Source organism: Phoca vitulina, unplaced genomic scaffold (genome assembly GCF_004348235.1).
Source record: "Phoca vitulina isolate PV1807 unplaced genomic scaffold, GSC_HSeal_1.0 scaffold22, whole genome shotgun sequence".
NCBI lineage: Eukaryota > Metazoa > Chordata > Mammalia > Carnivora > Phocidae > Phoca > Phoca vitulina.
This window is the reverse complement of record NW_022589725.1, coordinates 2,574,781-2,596,729: the sequence shown is the minus strand read 5'-3', so window position 1 is coordinate 2,596,729 and position 21,949 is coordinate 2,574,781. Positions and strand designations below refer to the sequence as shown.

At 50.2% G+C, this 21,949-nt stretch overlaps 1 protein-coding gene across 2 annotated transcripts in view; it reads right to left on the bottom strand.

Annotated features, from left to right (window-relative positions):
- RIMS4 (regulating synaptic membrane exocytosis 4) overlaps positions 1 to 21,949 on the bottom strand; it is a 60,735-nt gene that overhangs the window by 11,544 nt on the left and 27,242 nt on the right. The window contains exon 2 of one of the 2 annotated variants that reach the window (XM_032419428.1): positions 9,824 to 9,965. In XM_032419428.1, the coding sequence (XP_032275319.1) occupies positions 9,824 to 9,965 (142 nt within the window). The remainder of the gene's footprint in view (positions 1 to 9,823; positions 9,966 to 21,949) is intronic. The other variant, XM_032419429.1, reaches the window with a different exon arrangement.

Below are 21,949 nucleotides of genomic sequence, written 5' to 3'. Positions count from 1 at the left end.
AGGATGGTTGCCCGGGGCCCCGGGGGGGAAGGGAGAATGAAGAGTTCATGTTTTATGGGGACAGAGTTCACTTTAACAAGATGAAGAGTTCTGGAGGTGGATGGTGGTGATGGTTGCACGGTAGGACTGTACTTAATGCCACCCAACCGACACACCTAAAAATTGTTATGACGGCGCCCGGGGGGCTCGGCCGGTGAAGCATCTGACTCTTGATTTCGGCTCAGGTCATGATCTCAGGGCCGTGAGCCCCGCGCTGGGCGTGCAGCCTGCTTAAGATCCTCTCCCTCTGCCCCTCCCCAACCCCACCTCCTCTCTTTAAAAAGAAAAAAAAATTGCATGCAACGCTAAGTCACAGGGATGAAAGGCCCAGCATAGGGAAGACAATCAGTGATACTGTAATAGGCTGTATGGGGACAGATGGTACCGAAGCTGCGGCGAGCACAGCGTAATGTACAGCGTTGTCCCATCACCATGCTGCACACCTGAAACCAATGTCACACTGTGTCAACTCTACTTCAATTAAAGAAACTGTTACGATGGGGGCGCCTGGGTGGCTCAGTCGTTGGGCGGCTGCCTTCGGCTCGGGTCATGATCTCAGAGTCCTGGGATCGAGCCCCGCATCGGGCTCCCTGCTCGGCGGGAAGCCTGCTTCTCCCTCTCCCACTCCCCCTGCGGTGCTCCCTCTCTGTGTCTCTCTCTGTCAAATAAAATCTTAAAAAAAAAAACAAAAAAAAAAAAACTGTTACAATGGTGAGCTGGTATCCTGCGTATTTTACCACAATTAGGGGAAAAAAAAAAAACTTCACATATGATCTTCTCTTCCCCCATCAGGGACCCTAACGATGGTGAAGCCACAAGAAAAAGGGAGCCTGGGCCCAACGACCAGAAACACCTGCACTGAAATTGGCATAAACAAGAAACGAACGTTTTCATTCAGTCATTGATTAAAGAGGCTGGTTATGGCACCTGGCTTTACTTAAATACAGTGCCCCTGTCCCCTGGCCAGAGCTGATGGATCCATGGCTTAGACACCTGCCCCAAGCTCGGTCAAACAAAAATTCTCTCTGGGAAACAAAAAAGGAGAATCCCAGAGACCGAAAGTCATGAGGACTGAGCCCTGTGCGTGGGCCTCACCAAGAGCCCCGAACTAGTCCCCCAGTCCTGGCTGCTCAAGTTCCTCCCTCACCCATGTGAGGTGCCTGAGCGGTGTCCAGTAAATTCGGTTTCTACTTAAGTTATTGGCAGGCTTGATGGCAGAATGATAATTTGACACTGTAGCCTGAGTGCTTTTCCTTTTCATGATCTCCTACCATCCCTGCCACCCTCTTCCACTGCCTCAGACTACTGCCTCAGACAAGTAATAACCCAGTAGAAGGAAGAACCCAGTACAAGGCGGTCAGATTCTTGGCCTTCCAGTTGCAAATCCAAGAAGAAACAGACTTAGAGGGATATGTGCAAAAACCAGGCTGTCCTGTCCCCAAATAAACCAACGACGACTCCCCAGCCTGAGGGAGCAGTGGAAGTCAGGGAGGAGGGGAGAGTGGGGATGCTGGAGGGTCCTCGGGGAAGGTCTGGGTCCCTGGACGGGGTTGGTGGTGCTGAGACCTGAGGGGAACCCCCACACAGGCCTGGGGAATCTGAAAACAGAAGGGACCTGTGCCCATCCTTCCTATTGGGTGGAGCTAAGAAAAGGGCATGATGCTTTGCAGAAATGGCTGCCTGGTATCTTGCAAGTGACCCTGTGTCTCTGAGGCTCTGTGCGTCCCTTCAAGCCCCAGAGAAGCATATGTTCCTGCCGCACCCGAGAGAGGGCCAAACCAAGACAGGCAGAGGAGTACTGAATCCAAGCAGTCCGGCTTCTGAATCTATTATCTCAGCAATTATGCAACAGTCTCACAGAGAAAGTATGGAGGAAATAACTTAAATATCTAGGGATAGAAATGTGTATTCTTGCAAAAATCCTTAATTAACAGCACCAAGGCTAAGACCTAGACTCTCTCACGACTGGTGACATGGGCCTTCCTCCTCGGCCCTGTCTCTCTTCCACCCTATGCTCCTGGCCATCTGTGGGGTCCAGGCTCCACTTTGTAAGGGGAGTCTGGGCTCCAAAAGCCCAAGAAACGGTGGTGCCTCTTGGGGTCCAAGTCACTAAAGGGTCCAGCCTCCCAGGCAGAGCGAGGCTTCTGCAGCCTGAAATTGAAAGTTCCCTCCAACATCATCATTGTCTGCGCCTCAGTTCCTGGTGGGATTGTGAGCAGACAATGGGGAACTGGCAGGCCTGGTAATTAGCGGTAATTGTTTATAATATCTGGGAGGCTGCCTGATTTCCCATCCCAGGGTGCCTCGCCGGCTGCCAAGGAACCAGGCAGACGCCCCAGAAACCCTGAACGGGTTATCACAACCTCCATGGGGCTGGAGGAAGGAAGAAAGTGGTGGCAGATTCCTGCCGGCCTGAGGACCGACTGTACCAGAGATCTCACTCCACCTCGGGGTCTTCCCGGGAGTAGCACAAAAGGCAGAGGACACAAAGTCCGAGCTGGTTCTAGTCACTGCTCACCTGCTTGCTGTGTGATCTCTGGCAAGCTGCTGGTGTCTCTGCACTTAAATCTTCTCATTTGCACACAAGACCACGCCTACCTCCCTCTTGGACAGTGTGTGCCATTCGTTCCGTGGGTGCCTTTAAAGCCTCTACCAGCTTTAAAGGTTTCAAAAATCTCTGCTCACAGGGTCCATTCGCAAAGGGGTGGGAAAGAGCCTGCTGAATTAAATACCGTGCACATACTACTACTTAGACCATGCCCTGTATGCAGTAGGAACTCAATAAATGTTCACTGCCAAACCCTTCCGCTGGTCCCAAACTGGGAAAATACAGTGACTGAGACTGGACTTTGGCCTAAGACAGACCTTGGATTCCAGTGCTGTGCAACCTGGGGTAAGTTTTGTAACCTCTCTGAGCTGCTGTTTCCTCATGGATGAAATGGGGATAAACCGTAATCACCTTACTGAGTTGCTGGGGAGAGTCAGTGAGATCGCGTGGGCAGGGTGCTCAGCACGGGACCCAGCACACATTATATGCTGAGGAATAGATGCTGGCACCTGCTGTCTGGCCTGGGAGAGCCTCTTCTCTCTCTCCATGGTACTTTCATGGCACTTCTGACTCCAGACCTGTTTGGAAGTGCAGCATCTGGATGCCTGAGACCAAGCCCAGGCCATGGGGGGGTAGGTGGGATGGGGGAGCACAGGGGGAGGGTTGCAGCAGGTGGTTCCTCTGGAGGACACACGCCAGCCACACGGGTAGAGGCACCGGCCTGAAACAGGATTACAACCCGTGGGCCGCTGGCCTTTTATTTTGTGTTAATGGTGAAATAAGATTTCCTGCATTTCAAATCTTGTTAGTTTTGTTTGTGGAGCTGAAACCCATTTGTCTTTTAGTATTAACCTTTGAGCTCCGCTTGGCCCCTGGATTTTCTGTGCTCTCGACAGTTAAAGAAGTAACTGGGTTACTTGGGGGTTGGCTCTTCTCTCTTCCGGATGGATCACCTGTCTCAACTGCATCCGAAATTAAAAGGCTGTACAGCCCTCATGGTGATTATAGGTTATGTGGCTCTGATAGGTTTTAGTAGTTTATGGGTTCTCTGTTCTTCCATTCACTGTCTGCCCCCATGTTTCCTCCCATCCATCTGCCCTCCCACAGACCTACGGAGCCTCCACTACACTATAGTTTGCTATCATGCAAAACAGACATTCCTAAAAATCACTCTGCAGGGCAAAATCCTTCCAGAAGAAATCACAGACCTTCCGGGGAAAACAGGGTTAGGGGCACAACACGCAAACACTACGTCAGTATCACATATACACAGACACACACACAAGAAAGACGGGAACATAGTAAAAATGGTAGCACAGTCTTTATACACATTAATCGGTTAAGAAATGCATACAGACTACAATAAATACGGTGCTTTACGTAGGCGACGTCCTAAAGTTTGCTTGTGGAAAATGTGTGTCGGAAGGATTTCGGCCCAGGAGTTGCTGCAAAGTGGAGGAGGAGGGCTGTCTGGAACGGCGTAGGAAGTTGCAAGGCCCGGTGTGGACGGGACACAGGGCAGGAGCTGCGGGAGCAGGGGGAGCTGAGGGGTGTCTGGTTTACTCCCATGTGGGTGCAGTTTTCTGCGTTCCCCTCGTGTTTCTCATGGACGAAACGCACCTGAGCAAAGGCGAAATCTGTATTGTGCTCAAGCTACTCCCTAATACTTCAACTGTGTTGGAACAAATTCACGTTTTCAAAACAAGCGGTGTCGCAGAATTGACTGTATGCCAGGAGACACAGAATCCACAAGCCCGACTCCCGCTTCTCAAGCATCCAGACGTTTCCAAACCTGCCCCCAAGCACATGAGTGTGGCTCATGGGCATGATGCCGGGGATTTGATTTACTTTTTTATCCATCCAATAAATAACAGAAAGGGAAACCAAGGCACAGAAATGTTACACAACCCCAAGATCACTCTGCTGGAAACTGGCAGTCTGGCTCCAGAGAGCATCTGCTTAACCACTCTGCTCTGCTGTGTCTACGCGCCCTGGGGGGATCTTCGCCTTGCCCAGGGCAGCACGGGGCGGGGGAGGGGGAGGGGTTACTGTCCGGGCTCTGGGCGCTGGATTTGAATCCTGACCACACCCCACCTCACCCCCGGCTTGGAGCTGTGGAGGTACATTCTTCACCTCTTGGAATCTGGGTTTCCATTTGGGTGGGGCAGGAATAAACAGGATACCCCTCAGTGCCGTTGTTAGTACTAAACGAGATGAACTTCTGAGAACTCACTCTGGCACAGTCAAATGTACCATAAATACGAGTGCTTACAAAACGGACCGCCCCCCCCCCCAGGTCTCCTGGCCCAGAGCCACATGTAGTCACAGGCTGTCCTTCAGGTATGGACCATTACAGAGCAGAGGTGGGCAAGAGAAAGGGGGTCCCAGCCACCCACCGGGCCTCTGGGGCCTTTGGTGATTAGGGAAACAGCCTTGGCAAAGACGTGACCCCAAGCCCAGGTGCGGTGGTCACAGTGACCCAGACGCCCAGGGAACTGGATGTCGGTGACCCAGACACCGCAGGACAACGAGGGACAGAGGGAAGGAGCAGGAGGGGCTGTGGGAGCCAGCTTCAAGAGCTTCTGGCACCCAGAGAGGATGCTGGGGCCCTGATTCTGCGTGATGGAGGCTGAGAAAGGGCTGGAAGGAGTGGATGTGGGGGTGCTTCTGCTCATAGCACCTACCCATTATCCACCAAAATTTGCAAAATGTCACCTGTAGGCCAGGTCCTAGGCTGGGCAGGCACTGAACTCGGTGCCTAGTGGGACAGACAAACACACCCGTGACCATCACGACCGAGGGGTGGGTGCTGTGGAGGGCAGAACAGGCCGCGGAAGCTGCTAATGCAGCCAGAGGATTCACAGCCCTTACCGTTCCCCCTCGTCTGCCCACACCCAGGCAGACATTGCTAATCAACCTCCACACCCCTGCCAAGGCTGGATGAGGCTCCAGAATCCTTTTCCACACAGCAGCCCAGGGAGCTACTATCAATTAACTGGAGTTGGCACAGGAGATGAAGCCTATGTGCCAGTTCTGAGCTGAGATCTGGAAGAGGAATGAGTCAGAGGGAGGAGAGGTGGGAAGGGCAGTGCCAGGTAGAGGAAGCGAAGACCTGCAGGGGAGACGGAGGGGAGCGTGAGAGGCTCAGGGCGCTGGAGCTGGGGGCACATGGCCAGGGCCTGGCGCAGGTTGGCAGGGGTCAGCGGAAGTGCGTGCTGAATGACAGACTGGAGTTTCGACCAAAAGGGAGGCTTGCGTGCATCCAGGCAAGAGTGAGGAGTGGCTCGGCTCTGCCAAACCCACAGCTGTTTCCTTCCATCCTTAACACAGAGAACTCCAATTTTCAACCAGGCAGAAAGGGGCTCAGGGAAGGAAAGCCCTTCCCCAGCCCCAGGAGACACACCAGGACCAGTCCCACCTGCTGAAATCTAGGGAGGGAAAAGCTGAAGGGACTCACTGAGCCACCACACCACGCTGGAAGCGTCTACCTCCCGAAATCTTGATGGACACAACCATTAAATGAGGGAAAGAATCAAGTGTAAAGGTGAAGGGCAGATTCCAAGGCCCAGATTTGAAGCCTGGCATTTGAAGTTACTTACTGGCTGAGTGACCTTGGGCAAGTTAATTAACCTCTTTTGGCTTCTGTGTCCTCGTCCGTAAAATGGGGACATTCACAGGCTCAGTGTCATCGGGTTGCTGTGAGGATTAAATGGGCCAATATATATAAAGGCGCTTTGCACGGTGCCTGCCCATGGCAAGTGCTCTATGAGGCTTAGCTCTAGAACATTACTCCCACTGGGCCAGGGCCTCTCAACCTCCATGTGCACACGGACCACCCGGAGAGCTTGTAAAGCTTCAGATTCGGATGCAGTAGGTCTGGGGTGGAGCCATTGCATTTCTAACAAGCCCCCAGGGGATGCCGACACGGCATTTCTAACAAGCCCCCTGGGGATGCCGACACGGCATTTCTAACAAGCCCCCAGGGGATGCCGATGCTGCTGGACTGGGGGCCACACTTGGAACAGCAAGCCCTGATGTCACTGTCAGCTAATATGAGGCAGTCTGGAGCCCAAGGATCTTCACTGACAGAATGGCCCCGCCCATACGCATCCCTTCCCCAGCCCAGAGACCTGGTGAGGATGCAGTATTTCCAAAGTTCTCTACGCCTGTCCTTGGCAGCTCTCACCTCACTGCGAGCTGCTCGGTCAGTGCAAGGCTGGGGCTCCCAGGTGCCCAGCCCAATTGTCTAGCACACTGTAGGTACTCGATCATGTTTGCTGAAAGAAAAACCCCTGTGCCCACTTGCAGGAATACACATGCCAGTGATCCAGGGCACGGGCAGACAGATACAGATCCAGCAGCGCCAGGGGCTGTGGGCTCGCAGGGGCTGCTCGAGCATGCTGGCTCCTCGTAAGGCTCAGCTGGGCTGGCAGGAGCCCAAGGGGAGGACAGTCACACCCCCTCCTATTTCAGAGCCTGGCATCTGGGTCCTACCAGTGCCCAAAATACCTCCAGAACAAGGAGGAGGCCGACCACAGCTCCACGTGCCCCCCCGTCCTTTCTATGCCCCTTCCTTGCCCAGGTGTTAGGTGGAGTGGAGGAACCTGGCTAGGCTCCATCAAGACTCAGACCCTCTCTGGAGGGCAAGACTCTCCCCTCTGCTGGAACCAGCACCCTCCAACCCACCTGATCCTTCCTCATCTGGGCTCAAGATATGCACCCCAAAACCTTTTGATGATCACAAATGTCACAGCCAACATCAATCCCATGCTTGCTCTGTGCTAAGTACTTTACAGACACAATTGCATCGCGGGTGGCTCCCTGCGTCCAGTAAGATGCAACTGGCCACAAGGAGCAAAATACCCCACTAACGGGCTGAATCAACAACAAACAACAATAATCAAAGCCAGTAATAACAGAATAATAGGGCATGCTACGTGCCAGCCACAGTCCTAAGCGCTCGTACATATATTGATTCATGTAATCCATACGACAACTCTAAGAGTAGTCTTGGTGTGCTATTATTGTCCCCTTTCCATAGATGAGGAAACTGGGCTTACAGAGGTAAAGTAACTTCCCCAAAGTCACACAGCTACTAAGAAGCAGAAATGAGGCACAAACCAGGCCTGTCTGACTCCAGGGTCCTGGCCTGGAATCTCAGACTCTCTGGTCCCTTAAAGCACATTACAACAAATGACAAGAGCCACCTCCCAAGCACCTGTCACGTGCAGGCATCAGCTCATTTCTCCTGCACGACACCCTCCTGTGCTGCTCTCCCTGGACAAGTCACGTGGCGTCTCTGAGCCTTCTGTAAAATGGGGCTCTGGGTTTGACTCCCCGCTCTTGCTCCCTGCACCACGCTGCCCTCCCTCTGAGCTGCCTGCGAGACCAACAGACAAGATGTCGGCCAGCCTCCTGGAGCTTAAGAGGCCAAGGGATGTGCCCGAGGCCATCTGGGGGGTCAGTGGCAGAGCCAGGACTAGGCCCCAAACCTCCTGACCCTCTGGAACTCGGCAGAGACCCACAGCTACCCCGATGCCTACAATATCTTCCTCCAAGTGTTGTTGCCTTGCCAAGTTTCTCAGGTTAAAGAAAACAGTTGTTCCCTTCCTCCTCCTCCTCTTCCTCTCCCTTCTGCCTGTCCTCCTCCTCTTCTCGCCCTCCGGAAAGCCCCCCGAGGAAGTGGGTGGGACAGCAGCATCTGCCAAGGCAAGGCCATTCACAGAGGCCGGAGATGCCCAGTTTAGGAGGGGCTGGGGGTGGGAAGGCTTCCAGCCAGCAGGAACCCCCAGCTGGGAGGCAGTGTCAGAAACGGGAGAAGAGCAGAAGGTGGTGGCTGAGCCCCAGCCGCGCCCCGGTGTCTGCCCCCGGACAAGCCACTTAGCCAGTGCTGCCCAACAGAACTGTCTGCGAGGGCAGAGATGCTCTATACCTGCACTGTCCCAAAGAGTTGTCACTGGACACTTGGAATATGGCCAGCGCGACGGAAAAACAGAATATTTCATTTTATTCCATTTAAATTAATTTAAATAGCCACGTGCCTAGCATCCACTGTACTGGACAGCACTGCTTTAACCTCCCCAAGCCCCAGTGTCCTCATGAGGGTGACGAGAACCCCCATACCCCTGGCTGAGGATGGCCAAGACAAGGGAGCGACGCGTTGCCATGGAATGAGCCCCCAGTGGGAGTCAGGACTCCTGAGTTCCAGACCCGTTAACGTGCTCTGTGATCTAGGACAAGCTCCCCAACCTCTCTGAGTGCCCTGGTCATCTGTACAATAAGAAAGTCACTTGGGAGCAAAGTTTCTTTGCTAGGGATCCATGGATGGGCTCTAGGGGAATCTGGGAACCCGCTCTAATTATGAAAAGAGTATGTTTGTACGACTGTGTATGTGTGTGAGAATGTGTGGGACTGTGTGTGTGTTAGGGTGTATGTGCACATATTTCTCAGGGGAAAGCAGGCCCAAAACTTGCCCAAAATTCTCAAAGAGGTCCATAATTGCTACAAAGATGAGATCCCCCCAGTCTGGAATAGTCTTCCCTCAGGGAACCTTTAAAAAATGGAGTTCCGAGCTCCACTCCCAGAGACTCTGACTCAGGGCACAGGGCCTGCAATCTGGAGCGGGAACAAGAACCCAGTGGTGCTGACATACAGTCAGGGAGAGAGAACGCTGGTGAGGAGGCGGTCAGACCTAATATTTTATGGTTTGACATGTGTGAAACTCCTTATCAAGCAGTATTAATTATGTATTTTTAAAAACCAATCATGATTTAAGAAACTAAGAAAGTAAGGAGGAAAGAGTAACATCATGATAAAACCCATCTCGACCCCCTTCTTTATTTTTGCCAACACTGACGTACGGCACTCATGTGCCAACACTGTCCTCTGCTTTCTGTAAATAGAAACCCACCGAATCCTCACAACGCCCCTCTGAGGCTGCCCCTATTACCCTGTTTTACAGATGGGAAAACTGAGGTGCTGAGAAGGGATGTGCCCAGGATGGTGCAGCCCGGGGGCCGTCAGGCACCGGAGGCTGCCCCACACTGCTCTGCGGCACCCCTGGAGCTTGCTTGCCCTACCACCTCCCTTCTGCACGACCGCAGTGCTGAGCCAATGCCCCGCCTGGCCTGAGGCTGAGCCAGGCCTCCTGGCTGGCGCTGCTCAGCCCCTCCCACCCCACACCACAGGGGCTGCGAGAGCCAGGAGGGCTGGCAGCGGGCCGGGCCCCACACTCACTTGCCCTCTGAGCCGTAGCTATTCATGCTGTCCTCAATGGACTCGTGGCTGGCCTGGCGCAGGGTCCGGCTGGGCATCTCCACCGCCAGGCCGGTCTCCGTGCTCCTCTGGATGGCCCCCTTCAGCCTCCGGCTGTCCCCTTCTGGGCAGAGAGGCCAAGAGAGATGGGGAGAGAGACACAGGGCGGGAAGGGACAGAGAGACAAGTCGTCTGGTTAGTGCTACAGTGGCTGGTGGCTGCCCAGTGTCGCCCCGCCCCCTCCAGCCCACCAAACTCCTCCTACCACCTGCCTCACTTGTACCCCCTCCCTGGGGCGGCCCTGCCCTTCATACCCACCCACCAAGCAGCATCACAGGAGTCCTGTAAATGGACGGATTCATTTACAGGTCCCTTTTCTCCCTGTTGAATTCAACACTCCCCTGCAACTCTCTACAGATCATTTCTCCTCCTCTTCAGCTACTCTTTACTGAGCACCTACTATGTGTCATACTCTGCTGAGTGCTTTGCATGGATCCGGACCAGGTTTTCCCCACCTCAGCAACAACTGGCGTTTTAGACGGGATCCCGCTGAGTTGTCGGGGCGCCCTGTGCATCGTGGAAGTTCTATCAGTATCCCTGGCCTCCATCGATTCGATGCTAGTAGCACCCTCCGGTCCAGTGGGGCAATCAAGAATGTCTCCAGACATTGCCAAATATCCCCTGGGGTGGGGGGAGCGAGTCACCCCTGATTGAGGACCACCAATTCGACCAGTGGCTCTGAAACCAGACTGCCCACGTTCAAATGTGGATCTCTTTCTCACTGGCTGCGAGACTTTGGGCAAATCACTCAGCCTCTCTGTGCCTCCATTTCCTCCACTGTAAAATGGGGAGAACAACAGACTTAAAACAAATGGCTCTCTGCCCTTGCTATCCCCTCCCCTCAAACACCCTCTCCTCTGCCAGTAGCTCACTCCTTTGCTTCCACTCTGTGATCAAACGTCATCTTAGCCAAGGCCTTCCTTGACCATTCTCTGGCCCCTACCGCCCCCTGCCCCTCTCTGTCCTATCACCCTGCTCTGGCTTTCTTCCCAACACCACCCCAGACATGTCTGTGGCATTACTGGTTTATCGACCAGCTTCCTCCGCATAGCAGGTGAACTCAGGACACGGTACTTTGCTTTGTTGACTGTTGAAGCCCCAGGGCCAAGAAGAGGGTCCAGCCACAGTAGGTGCTCAATTAATAACTGCTGGATGAACGGATGTCTGCCCTGAGAGTGGTCTTAATCCTCAACCCCCATGAGGTAGATGAGTCTGTTCTCCCAGACTCAAGGGCATCAAGGACACAAGACACAGAGGTTAAGCCACTTGTCCACACCCATAGAGCCAGAAAGGGGAGGGGGGGGAATGACGGCACCAGGAATTGACCCCAGGAGGGTCTCTTTGCTCCTTGCTCCACAGCCTGGTGACCAGGGTGAGTTTTACATCTCCTGCCCCCCTGCAGACTGCGGGTGTACTGGAGGTGAGGCAGATCTTTAGGGGGATCTTCCCCATGTCTCTACGAAGTCTGGAATGAACTCATATACCTCAGGGGCTTCCTCAGTGCTGGCTGGCCAACCCACCGGAGCAAAGCAGTGTCACCCAAACCCCATCATCCTGCTCCCCAAGAGGTAAGGGGACCTGGGTCTGTGTGCCAGGAAGCAGAGCAAGACCAGGACCCTCCCACTGGCCTTCTCCTGGCCTCCCTCCTCCTTCCCTCCCTGACTTTGAAACACACACAAACACAAACACACACACACACACACGCACACTGTGTGTGTGTTTCTCAGTGTGTGCCCACGTTTGTCTCCCACATGTATCTGCATTATTCAGGCACACAGATGTTCACACTCAGAAAAACACACGGTAACACAGAAACACGCAGGAATAAATATGCAAAGACACAGAGTACGCTAATGTATGTCTGAGCGTTTTTATTTGTGTGTTTCCACGAGTCTCCATATACCTATCCTTCTGTGTTTCGGAGGCTAACTGGGTATGTGCCAGTCATACACACAGATGCACATCCGTAAGAAGTATACGCCAACCCACTCAAGAAAGCACACAGAGAAACGGACACTGTGCATTTCTCTGTGTGTGTGTCACCTGGGTGTTTCTGAACACGTGGGGGAACACGTGTGTCCCCGTCTCTCTGCTTCCCTTCATCCCACCATTTGTTCTTTCCCTAAGCTGTATCTGCAACCCACCCAACCACTTCTATGTGCCTCTGTGTGTAGCAGGTGCTAAGACAGAGTAAGATTCAAAACCACGCACATGCTCACTGAGAAGCACAGACTCACAAGCACAGAGAGATGGCCCCCAACTCCCACACACACAGCGCAGACACAGGTCCAGGGACAAACCCCACTCCCCCACACTGGAGATACAAACCCAGAACCTGGCACCCTGCGGGCAGGCTGCAGACACCTGCCTGGGCTTTCTACCTCCCCACAGAGCCCTGTTCTAGAGACTCACACTGGTTTGTCCCCGCCCACCAGGGTCTGACACATTTCTCCTGGAAGAGGGAGAACCAAAGCATGACGCAACTCAGTCCCCACGGGGGCTAAGGAGGAGGCTTGGAAAGGTGTGCTTCACATCCGTGTGGCATTCTGCAGCACCAAAGCATTTCACATCCAAACACCCCATATGGGCCTCAGGTGAGGCTGGGGTCACAATCAGTCGGGGCAGGCACAGAGTTCCAGCTCTGCAACCACTGGCGGCCCGACCTTGGGCAAGTCGGGTAGCACGACCCCATGGAGCTGTTGGACATCTGCCACAGAGCCCGGCACATAGTAGATGCAAACAGAAGTAGCCACAGTGACTGCAGAGTAAGACCTTTCAACACTACCCAAATTTGCTCACACCAACTATCTTGCAAAATTTTCCCCAACATGCCACCTTCCCCACCACAGGAGTCCCCAATGTGGTGCCCAACCACACCAACAAGGTCCACCATCTCCCCTTGGCCATCCGATCCTCCACTGGCCATCTCTTGCTGACTCAGTCAAGGTCCCCAAAGTGACTGTACCAACGCTTTCACACTCCCTACCCCATCACCCAGTCACCCCAACCAATGACCTTTCCCCCACTTGGCTGCAAAGATGTGTCTCTTTGACTTGCTCCTTCTCACTTCCAACTTGCACCATCCTCAGACCTTTCAACAAGCCCCTCAACCCTCTCCTACTCTCTCGGAGTAAGAGGGTAACCCTTCTCTTGGCCAAGGCTGATCTGCCACCTGTTCTCCTCATCCCACCTCCTCCCACTCGCACCAGGAACTCCTCCTCCCATTTGTCCTCTCTGGGCCTTGAAACTGCCACCTCTCCATCTTCTGCTTCTTTCCACTCCTCCTGCAAGTCTGCTCAAGGCCTCGCTTCTTCCACCACCGCCTTCAACCAACAAACTCCTTCCGAGCACAGAGACAACCACACGCTGTCGTTTCTCGCAGTCTGGCTTCCACTGCATTCGCACAGCTTCCTAAACCAGTCTCCAACGGCTGCTCGTGACCAAGTACAACGGCCTCATCTCAGCCCCCAGCTCCTGAACTGTGGTGCTTCCAACTCACTCAGTGAACATCTACTGAGTGCCTTCTGGTCCAGTGGGAAGCCTTCATGAGGATGTGAAATGTGCTTCTAAGGGCTGGTCTCCACTGATAAAGCGCACGTGGATGGAAGACAGAGGAGAGCTTCAGCCTCTGCTTTGGGTCCTTCGGGTCCCAGAAAAAGACCCGGGCGTGACCTGCTGTAGCAGACATTGCTGACACTCCACCCACACCTCACAGATCTCCCTTCTTCCCACTCCTGTGAGCCCCACCGCCAAACTGGGCTTCTGAAAGCCTCTCCCTGCCAACTTTTTGTTTGTTTCTCAGTCTTCCTTTGGCTACTGAGCCCACGTTGCCCCCACACAGCGAGAGGCAGAAGTGCCTGGGGGTTTATGATCCGTGATGCCCTTAATCAAAGCCTAAATGGAACAGGAGAATGAACCCTCAACTCAGGTCCTTTACCTCAGGTCAGAACAACTCTGAGGCATAACATGCGCTCCAGAGGAACCCTCTGAGGTGGGGGGGCTGGAGCTGCCCTCGATCCCACATCCCTGCATGCTTCCTGCTTCCCCGGTCTCCTGTGGGGGCACTTCCGTCACCTGCACACGAATCTCATCTCAGGGTACTTTTTGGGGAAATGTGACTTAAGACACCTGCCTTGACCAGTATCCTAAGGAAGTGGAAGTTCAAAAATCTTTGCACAGGTAGGTTTCAGCATCATGATGGGAACACCATTCCCTTCATGAATGTGGTGATAAGAAGAGCTGCTGCACAATGAGTGCAGGTATGGGGAAGGGCATGCTCTCCAAAGGGATGGGTAAGGGGAGCAAAGGAGAAGCTACACTGTCCACAGTTCTCACAATGCCCCATTGGAGAGGCTTGGAGTTTGAGTCCTATAAGCTTTGGGCACGAACTGTAGCTGGCTACTGTAATGTACAAATAAATGGGAGTTTGGATGACCCACTTTTGGCCACCCACTCACACTTGCTGCACCCAAAACTTGAACTGAACAGCTTGAATTCTCTCCCGCGGGGTCCTAAGTCCCTCTTCTCCCAATTTGCACCGGGGCGGGGGGGGGGGCGCAGAGTGTGAACAGCTGGAGTCCTGCCAGGAAACAGCAACAACAACTTGGGGTACCAACACCATTATGTGCTAAACACCATGCCTGATGCTGGAGATAGAAGAGTATGAGAGTGGCATGGTCCCTGCCTCCACAGAGCTCACAGTTCAGAGGGGGAGGTGGACCCTGAACAGATGATCACATTGATTAATCACAAGTGTGGTAAGTGCTTTGAAGACCAAGTACAAAATGTAATGACAGCACCACTGGGGGGCCAGTGGGAGGGCGACTTACGTAGGCTACGGATTACTTCATCCTTTGAACAACAGTCATTTCAGATCTCTCCTTTGGCTTCCTTGATAGTAAATTTTATGAATCTCCTCTGGTCCCTCTGACCATTGCCTCCATCCCTATACATGAGGGCCTCACCATTCAGTCCTTGGGTTCTCCCTCTCTCTAGACCTCACCCCCTGGTGACTTCATTCCCCTCCCACAACCTCAGGACCACCCTATGCAAATGAATCCCACCCCCAACATGGAGCCCTTAACTCTGGCCAGAGCAATACTTCCAATTGCATTCTGAACATCACTACCTGGATGATGAGCAGAATCCTTGAATGCAACCTGGCCAAAACTAAACCCATCCCTGGTCCTACTTCCCGCAATCAACTCAGCCACCCAGACTCAGAACCCCCTCAGGACCTCTCTGACTTTTCCCCTTTCTCATCAAACGGCAGGTCTTATAAGGTCTTTGCCTGTAATAGCTCTTATCTCTCCCCTTTCTTGTCCATTTTCACAGCCAACCACCTACACCTCAAGTCTAAACTATGTCAACAGACTCCTAACTGGTCTCCCTGATCCAACCCACCCACCCAACAAGTCATTAAGAGACTAACCATCTTAAATTATCACTTGAGACAAAGATACTCCACTCCTACTAATTTATTCTACACAAACCGTCACAAAAGTACACAAAGATATGCATGAAGAGGTTCCCCATGTATCATTTACACCAATGAAATGCTGGAATTAACTGTCCATCAACAGGGAACCAGTTTACTAAATGACACATCCCCACAATAAAATACTGTGCAACAGTTAAAAAGAATCATCTGCAGGGGGGGGGGCAGGCTGGCTCAGTCAGTAGAGCATGCAGCTCTTGATCACAGGGTTGTGAGTTCGGGCCCCACGTTGGGTGCAGAGATTATTTTAAAATAAAATCTTTTTTTAAAAAAAGAATCATCTAGATCCACACATACAGTGACACAGAAAGACTGCCTCAACATATTGTTAACAAAGTACACTGCAGGACACTATGTAAATCATAATACCATTTTTGTAAAGCTATAGATAGCTTATATATATTTGGGAGGAAATCTGGGAGGATATGAACCAAACTGTTAATGGGGAATAGCTGTAGGGAGAAAGACTGTCAGAAGAGGGGGATGAAAGATGTGTTTCTGTAACTTTCAAATCTAAGTACTACAAGATCTATACAGAAAAGTGCACAAGCCCAAAGCGTACAGCTTGATGAATCTTCACAAAGCACACATACCTGTGTAAGCAGCGCCCAAATGAAGGATCAGAGCATCGCCAGGACCCCTGAAGCCCACTGTGCCCCATCTCCGGGTCTCTCTCACTCCACAAGGGTAGCCACTATCCTGATCTCTAACGCCAAATACTAGTTTTGCCTGTTTTTGAACTTTATAAACAGAGAATGGCCCTTTGGGGAGGGGGGAGCTGGCTTCTTCTGCTAAGTGTTATGCTGAATGTATAAGATCCACTCACGTTGTCGTGTGTAGTTGTAGATGCTTATTATCACTGCTATATAGTATTCTACTGTGTGAATATACCACAACCTATTTATCCATTGTACTGTTTAGGGTTTTTCTTTTTCCCAGTATGGGGCTATTAGGAATAATGTTGCTATGATTACTTCGATGCTTGGCCTTTAGGGAAGATTCACACGCATGTCTCAGAAATATACCTAGAAACAGAACTTCTGGGTTATAGGGCAAGCATTTGTTCAGCTGCAAAATGACTTGCCGAAGTAGTTGTACCAATTTATACTCCAACCAGCACACTGGGAAAGTTTTATTTCTCTTTTGTATGCTTCTATGACTTCTGAATTTTTTTATAGTTAAATGTATTAATTCTATAATGTAAATGAAGGTGAAATATAAATTTATAAGTAAATCACTTCAATCATGCCATGATCTTATTTAAAACCTTAGAATGGCTCCCCGTTGCCTGCCAAATTAGGTTCAACCTTTGCATCCAGGCATGCAAGACTCCATTATCTGATTCCCAGCCCATCTGCTACTGGTCTCCCCCATAGTCTTCACACCCCAGCCCCAGGCACCTCGCTCTGGGTACATCCTCAGTAACTCCTCACCATGGTTTTCTCTCCTTGACTTTCCTCCCTTCCTCACCTTCTCTATCAAAATTCTAACCGTCCTCCAGAGCTAAGCTTTAAATAACACCTATAATTTATTCAGCACTCACCAAACTCTTAGGGCTGTTATGAAGATTAACTCTAACAATATGGTAATATAATGATACAAACATTTAATCTTCAGGATGTCCTAGGTGAGCGGTGGCATACCACGAGCACTTGATAAAGACGGCTATTATTATTATTATCACCACTGTGTCAGATGTTGTGCCCAGTGTTTTAAGAGGCAGCATATCATTTAATTGTCATAATAAACTGTGAGCAAAATAGTTACTGCCCCATTTTATAGGAGGAGAAAATAAGAATTCACAAGGTTAAGGAACTTTCCTAAGGACACATACCTACTAATGGCAGAGCTGGAACCCAAACCGTCTTTCTAACTCCAATAACCATGTTTTTAATGAACCACTACACTAAACTCACTAAGCTCTACCACAGAACTCAAATGCCATCTCTTCCACAAAGACTTCCCTGATCAGACTCCCTGAGTCCCAGGGGCACTTCATCTTCACCTCTCCTGAAGTATCTACTCCACTGCACCTTGAAACACAGTCCTCAGTCAACCTAGTCGGTACCTATGTCTACAGTGTAAGTTCATTCCTCCCTTACTCCCCTTCAGCACCAAGGACAGCACCCAACATTGCCCAGCCCCATGAATAGTGTTTAATTGAATTGGCTTTATATTTAGGATAGGCCCCCCAAAAAAGGCAAATTTTCCAATAAAGAAAACATAAGTTTCACTCAGTTGTTTATACCTGAATATGAATGTGTTTAATGTACCTTCTCCCAAAAACAAGCATTCATAAGGAACAGGATAATAAAATAACCATAATGATAAATTTAAAATTAGAGTAAATACCATTATTCTTAGCACTTACCCTGTGCTAGGCTCTAGATAGATAGATATAATTTAACCATAACTCTGAGAGTCAAGTGTTGGTTATCCTCATTTTACAAAAAGGAACCAGGCTCAGAACAGTTCAGCAACCTGTCCAAGTTTACACCAGACAAGACAGAGCTAGGTTTTAAACCGATTTGTGTGAAAACAAATCCTATACTCTTAACCACTAGAGATTCCAAGAATGTGGTGGTGGGAGGTAGAGGAAGGAGAGAATACAACTATTCTCCACTTCGACATTTTATCGAAGATGGGTCTTCACAGCTTTGTTTTCCAGATGAGGAGCCCAAAGCTGATAGAGGTCATACAACTTACTCCAGGTCCCCAGGCTCTAAAACCCCTCACCACATCCCTGACCAGAGTGTAATCTTGTCTCTGTGAAAGGCCCACTACAGATCCATATCACAGTCTGTGAAGTCCCCTGGACACAAGAGCTCTGGGTCAGTCTGTTATTTTAAACCAGGATCGGAGAAGTACCACGGTCCCTGGGACTCACTGCTTCCCCTGCCCACTAGCACCGCCCTTCTTGTTCCTCCAAGATGAACACCCTGGAAGCTGCTGCCTCTTCTTCCTCTATGGTCAACTTCTCCCTGGCCTAGCTATTCCAAGTGACTTCAGCCTCACATGTCTCCCTTGCCCAAGCCTTAAGACTCATCTGAAAATCAAGGCTGAGATGACATGCAGGAACTCAGACCTCCTGAGCCCTGATGTTGCCTCTGGCTGTGTCTCCAAAAACAGGCCGAGGAAGCATAAACCCTGATTGAGGGCCCTTTACCTCCCCCTCTTCTCTCCAGAGCTGTCAAAATCTGCCTTCCATTAAAATCAGAGAAGATTCCATTTGGAGGGAACTTAGGGGTCATCCAGACTAATGCCTTCCTGTGTAAAGGGGCAACTGAGGTCTACAGAGGGATATGAGTCAATGACTATGTTGAAATTAGAATTCAGGTCTCTTCACTGCCAACCTCTCAGCCCCTTTCACCTTAAACAGCCATTTGCCACTATTTCTGGAGCATGTTCAAGAAGCAGCAAAGCCTAGTGACTAAAACCATGGACAATGGCGCCTGATGGTCTGAGCTGTAGAGCTGGCCCTGGTCACTTTATTAGTAATGTGAATCTTGGGCAAGTTACTTAACCTCTCTGTCTCTCTGTTGCCTCCTCTTCAAAGAAATGGAGAAAATACGGTAAGTGCCTCATAACATTTTTATGAGGATTAAATGAGTTAATATTTGGTATTAAAAAAAACCACTTAGAACAGGGTCTGGCACACAGTAAGTGCTATTTAGTAAATGACATATAAGTGTTTGTTAATTAAGTAAACTGTGTCACCATGCCTCCTTCTGGGGACTCAAATTCAGTCCTACTCTGCATCAGCAGGGTCACAGCCTTAGCTCACCCCCTAGGCCTTTTCTTGCCTGGACTGCTGCAAGAGTCAACTAACTTAGAGGCTCCCAAACACCCACCTGGAGGTCAGTGTTGGTCCGACAGTTTGGAATACACTGGGAACTTGGCTAAAACCCAGATTTCTCTGTCCCCTCTCCTGGAGATTCTGGTTCAGTAGGCCTAGGGTGGAGGTCTGTGAATCTGTAATTTCAGAAGATCCCCAGGAGCCTCGAATGCTTGGTCAGGTGGTCAGCCCCTACTGTGTCCCAGCACCAGAGCATTCTCTTCTGTCAGTTCCCCACTCTGTGGCCTGCATGAACTTTCTAAAACTCAATCCTGAATATGTCATCTCTTTGATTAAAAACCTCCAATCGTACTTCAATGCTTGCAGAATAAATTCCAAAGACCTTAACACACACTTCCTTTCGGATCTGGTCCCAATCTACATTCTCAGCCTATTTTTTCCCTTTTCTCCAATGTGCTCTCCATTCCATTCACACTGAATAATTCAGGTAATTCCAAACATCCCATGTGACCAACTACCCCCAAATGTCTTGCCAATCATCCTGCATATAAAATTCTCACCATCCCCTTCTCTTCTGGAGAAAGATGCTTTTAAAAACAACTGTTTGGGCCGCCTGGGTGGCGCAGTCACTTAAGCGTCCGGCTCCTGGTTTCGGCTCAGGTCATGATCTCAGGGTTGTGAGACTGAGCCCTACATTGGGCTCTGCACTCAGCACACAGTCTGCTTAAGACTCTCTCTCCCTCTCCCTCTGCCCTTCCCATTAAATAAATAAATAAATAAATAAATAAATAAATAAATAAATAAATCTTTAAAAAAAAACCTGTTTGCTGAAGTGTGATATATATATACAGAAAAGTGTACAATTATATGATGTACAATTTTAAGTGTATAACTTGATAAATATTACAAAGTGCACTCATCTATGGAACCAGCACCCAGATCAAGAAACAGAACATTGCCAATGCCCCAGAAGCCCCTCACGAGCCATGGTTACTTCTCCAAGAGCAGCATCATCCTTTTTTTTTTTTTTTTTTAAGAATTTATTTATTTATTTGACAGAGAGAGACACAGCGAGAGAGGGAACACAAGCAGGGGGAGCGGGAGAGGGAGAAGCAGGCTTCCCGCCGAGCAGGGAGCCTGATGCGGGGCTCAATCCCAGGACCCTGGGATCATGACCTGAGCTGAAGGCAGCCCCTCAACGACTGAGCCACCCAGGCGCCCCAGCATCATCCTGACTTCTAACACCACAGGTTGGTTTTGGCTCTTTCACACTTTTGTATACATAGAATCATCTACTATATATTCTCCAATGTCGACTTCTTTAACTCAACATTCTGTTTTTGAGTCTCATTCACACTGATTGTTTTAATGAAGTTCATTCATTCTCATAGCTTTATTGTCTTACACATCAAAACTATACTGCTGATGAGCATTTGGGTAGTTTCCAGTTTGGGGATATTATAAAAAGCTCTGCCAAAGACATTCTTGTATGTGTCTTTTGTTGACCATTGTGCACTTTTTTATGGGCACAAACCTGGGGGTGAAATTGCTGGGTCATTAAGGGTATGTATTTAAAGTCCTTTTTTTTTTTTAAGATTTTATTTATTTATTTGACAGAGACACAGCGAGAGAGGGAACACAAGCAGGGGGAGTGGGAGAGGGAAAAGCAGGCTTCCCACTGAGCAGGGAGCCCGAAGCAGGGCTCGATCCCAGGACGCTGGGATCATGACCTGAGTCGAAGGCAGACGCTTAACGACTGAGCCACCCAGGTGCCCCTAAAATGCTTTTTAAATGGATTAAACATGATGTAGACTGGAAAGGTTAACATAGATTATCCTTCAGCAGGAAGCAACGTCCTGAAAAAATGAGGCTCAGAACTAAAATATTTTGGGAAGAAGGATGGTGGGAAAACTGCTGATTAACTGTCTATCTGGCTCACATTTATATTCCCCAAATGTAACATTTGCTAAGTAAATGTATGAAGGGCAGACAGCACCCAAGACAGAAGAGGGAGAGGTGAAAAAGGCCTGGAACTCAGTAAGCATTCAATAAATGCTGGCTATTAAAATTAACCTCTTCAAGGGTCATTGGCCAATGGCTCACTAATACCACCTTTCATATATTGTCATTATTTCTTTGATTCTAAGACACACATTTTCAAGACCTCTGAAATTAAGATACGAATAACAACCAATGGCAAGTCAGTTAAATTCTGACATATTTTATCTCTCTTGATGGTATATAAAATGAAGTTGTGACTTGGAATTGAAAGGCTCTTAGACCCATTACAGAACAGGAACTGAATAGCCCTACGTGCTGGGAACTGTCCGTGGTGCTGACCCAAGTGCTGAGGCCTTGGCTTGCCTGGGGCAGAGGTAGCAGCTCACAGGGAAGGGAGATCTCAGAACAAAGTAACCCCCACCCCATGTTTGTTTTTAAGCCACAATTCCTTTCCACGGGCTTAATGATGTCTCAAATTCCACCCTTCCACATAAAGACAGGAACTCCCACTTACTGAGCTCCCAGAGCTCAACCTACGTTACCTCATTTAATCCTCCCAACCACTATTGTCTCGATTTTCAGAAATGGAAGTTGACTCAGGGAGGTTAATGAACCTGCCCAAGACGGCAAAGCTGTGAAGTGGGAGAATGATCTTAGTTCAATGCAGACCAGAGTGGAATTTGCCCTTTAGGCTGCTTTACATTGGAGGGATGAGAGGAGAGAGCTGTATGTGAATTCCTCAGAACTTTTTCCA